This window comes from Rosa chinensis, chromosome 5, assembly GCF_002994745.2.
Source record: "Rosa chinensis cultivar Old Blush chromosome 5, RchiOBHm-V2, whole genome shotgun sequence".
NCBI lineage: Eukaryota > Viridiplantae > Streptophyta > Magnoliopsida > Rosales > Rosaceae > Rosa > Rosa chinensis.
The window spans coordinates 72473445-72476821 of record NC_037092.1 but is presented as its reverse complement, the minus strand read 5'-3'; the positions used below and the strand labels follow the sequence as shown (position 1 = coordinate 72476821).

Sequence of the window (3377 nt, the reverse complement as noted above, 5' to 3'; positions counted from 1 at the left end):
AAATCCAATCTAAAAGACTCAACTTCACCTGATCGTACGCCTTGGATATATCAAGCTTCAAAACCGTTTCTTGTTAACTCATGGCTACCTCTTCGCTTTATTATGGCATGAATGGTTTCAGATGATGAGATTAAATTACCAACACTTTGATCTTCTGAGATTAGGCATGGTAATACTCTTTGAATTGATTAATGATTTTGCAAGTCACAATTTCACATTGACTCGAGTCCCATGGTTCTCAACTTGATTTGGCATGTTATATATATGCTGCATCAGAACTTGCTTTGCAGTCGCTAAACCTTCTTGGTCCTTTGTTGTGTACATATTGATTTTTCCAAAGCCCAACGGGAAGCCCAGTAAAATTAGTGACAGATAAACATGGCCCAAGTGGCCAGCAAATTCTTTCTGTCTATTTTGATCGTTCAAATCAAAATGTATTGGATATATTTTCTTACTTCCAAGTCAGAATGGAGAACTCTTACACCTTTATAGACAAGTGCGCCGTGTCCTGTTAGTTAGCTGTTTTAATTAATACCATGGAAGTTACAGGTTCGAATATCACCACCATCAAGGATGAGAGGAGTGAAGATAAAAAAATTCAAAGAATAAATTGGAAAAAGAAAATTTAAGGGAAAAAAAAAAAACCAGTTCATTGTCTCATGCTTCCACGTAGCAAGTTCCTAGAGGCTGTGCCAGTTGGAGGTTGGGGGACGTTTTATTTGAGAATTGCCAGCTTCTTCTTTCTCTCTTTGAGTCTTTCATATTGACTCATCCTTAGTTTTGCTGGCTAACACCTTGATTAGTAAGAACCAGCTTCCAGTTACTTGTCGGACTTTGCCGTACTCACTCAAAAATGGCCAAACGTTTCCTCATTATAGTTAAAACTTAAAAGCCTTTGACCAAGCTAGAGAGCTAGGAATTTTAGGATATGAAGCTGTCAAATGGCATTATTATATGTAATACAACTTACTTTGGGTCTTGGCTGCAGCAATCAGGTCGGCCAAGAATAATCTAGTATTAAATAAAAGTTGAATTGGAATGTTGAAATCAATCAAACATTAATCAAGCTGGTATCCTGGATATCATGTTCAGATTTTGCCATGAAATGCTTACTAGTGTCATTTTATTGTACAGTGTTGGTATATTATATAGTATATACTATTAATTAGTTAACAAATAGATAAGAATCGATCGATGGATCTACATTTCCCGATTTGTATTAACTCATTGAGGTTCATGGTGGTGGGAGACTCATCTATATATTTTCTATATGTGTCTCTCAATGTTTGGAATGAAGATTTATGTGTGAAGCGAAAATATTAACCTAATATATATTGTTGACATATTTTTTAGCTTATAGCTTAATTCAGTAAATTTGATATGATTATTTAATCGTGTTATTACACTATAATTTCCTTGATTTAAGCGTAACTCTCAAAGCTCATTGCCTGGACCTTGAGCTATCTCATGCAAAGAGCAATTTCGATTAGTGGTTGAACTTCTTGCTTGATGAACAAGAAAGAAAACAGACTTAAGTCATCACATCAAACTAAAATAGTTTTTATATATTTCTGAATTATTTATCTACACATCTATTCTCTATAACAGTTGTTATCATTTCATCCCAAAAGGAAAGTGTAAAGAAAAAGAAATACTCTCTCTCACCTAAGTACTGATAATTTTTTATTAAAAAAACACTATGAGTATTTAGGTAAAAACGTTGGATTCTGTTGTCTACTAATGTTTTTTAATATCGGCTTTAGATTCTGTCTAGTGTATCTAAAGCACATATAATTAACTCATCCATGAAACACCAAAAAACCTAAACAAGTTGGGAAATAAATATAAAAGAAAACATACAAAACTATTTTGTTTCTTTAGTTAGTTTCATTTACACGTATCCAAGCATATGTTATCCCACCATAATACACCAAAAAACAAAACAATTTAAATATTTTAAGTGAAAATATACTAAACTATATAATTGGTGTAACAAAAACTAGCTAGAATTAAAATGATTGAGTTTTGGAAATATTTTTGTCCTTTGGTACAAATTAAACTGTATTAGCATGCTTAGCTATCGCTCGAACAAATATAAATTGTATGTCTTTCTCGCTATTAAGAAACAATAATAAAGATATAGCATGCATTGCTGGGTAATTAACAGATCAACAGTATCTAGAAGAGCAGGCCTCCCCTCTCTCTTTCTCTGTTTCTCTCTCTCTCCCTAAATAAATATAATTGTTCACTACCAGCCAGTTGACCTATCTCTCTCTGTACCTCTTTCTGTTTCTCTTTTTCTCTCGGACAAATTGCTTGGTTGGTGATGGAGTCTGGTGATCAACAAACTCCAGAAAATTCAGGTGATCAGCAAGTTACAAGCCAAGTAGCTGCTGCAAAGTCCTATGAGTGTACTTTTTGCAAAAGGGGGTTCTCTAATGCACAAGCTCTAGGAGGGCACATGAATATTCACAGAAAAGATAAAGCAAAGCTCAAGCAAGTCTCCTCATCAACAAATGTTGTTGAAACCAAACAACAACAAAGATTGCTTTTGGAGATCCCAAAGATGCCACCCACTTACTCTCCAATACTTCCCAAGATCAATCAGAGCATCACTACTTTGGAAGCCATTAACATGCCTCATGCTGATCATATCGAAAGAAGTGCTACAACAATAAGGGGATCATCATGGCCGGCTGATTGGTTTCTCAATGCTAAAGAAGGTGATAATCAATTAAACCAAGTCCAACAACTTCCACTGTTTTCTCAAGCACCATCAGATCAAGATCATCAATATCAAGGTGGACAACAACAACAACCAGAAGTTCAAGGGGATCAAAGTGAAAAGGGTTCAGATTTAGACCTTGAGCTTAGACTAGGGCCCGAGCCTGAAGATTCCTCATCAACGTCGGCAAAAGCTACTACGAGAAAGTTTTTTTGATTTTGGATCTACTCTTTCAGCCCTGGTATTGTTTCTCTCTTTTAATACGAATTGATTAATTTCATTTATCATGTTGTAGATCCATTCTTTAACTTTTTGATACACGTGCATGTGTATAGAATTTTCCGTGTGAAGGTTTAATTGTTAGTTCTTTGGATCTTCGTATAAGTTGTAACTTACATCTTTGCCGAATTTTGTTTCTGGGTTTCTAGAATTGAACCTCATACATCCTGACAGAGAACTAATTTGAACATGGTATGACATGCAATTAATTAGTACAAACTTATGTCCTACCCTATTAATCTATACATTTAACTAAGAAGAATTGCTTGCATCTCTAGTGATTTATTGACCCTGTTTATATATCAAAATATAAATTAGCAGAGAAACCCTAGCTTGCAGCTGATCCTCATTGCGTGGGAACAATACCAACGAT

The 3377-nt window shown here is 34.8% G+C and overlaps 1 protein-coding gene across 1 annotated transcript; it reads left to right on the top strand.

Moving 5' to 3' along the window:
• Positions 1-2229: 2229 nt before the first annotated feature.
• On the top strand, positions 2230-2941 carry LOC112201477 (zinc finger protein ZAT5). The gene has a single exon (XM_024342353.2). The coding sequence runs from the start codon at positions 2327-2329 to the stop codon at positions 2939-2941; it is 615 nt and encodes a 204-aa protein (XP_024198121.1). The 5' UTR covers positions 2230-2326.
• The last annotated feature ends 436 nt before the right edge of the window (positions 2942-3377 follow it).

Bases quoted from the DNA above. Each gene is read 5' to 3' on its own strand.
- LOC112201477 (XM_024342353.2), top strand. From the start codon at position 2,327: ATGGAGTCTGGTGATCAACAAACTCCAGAAAATTCAGGTGATCAGCAA.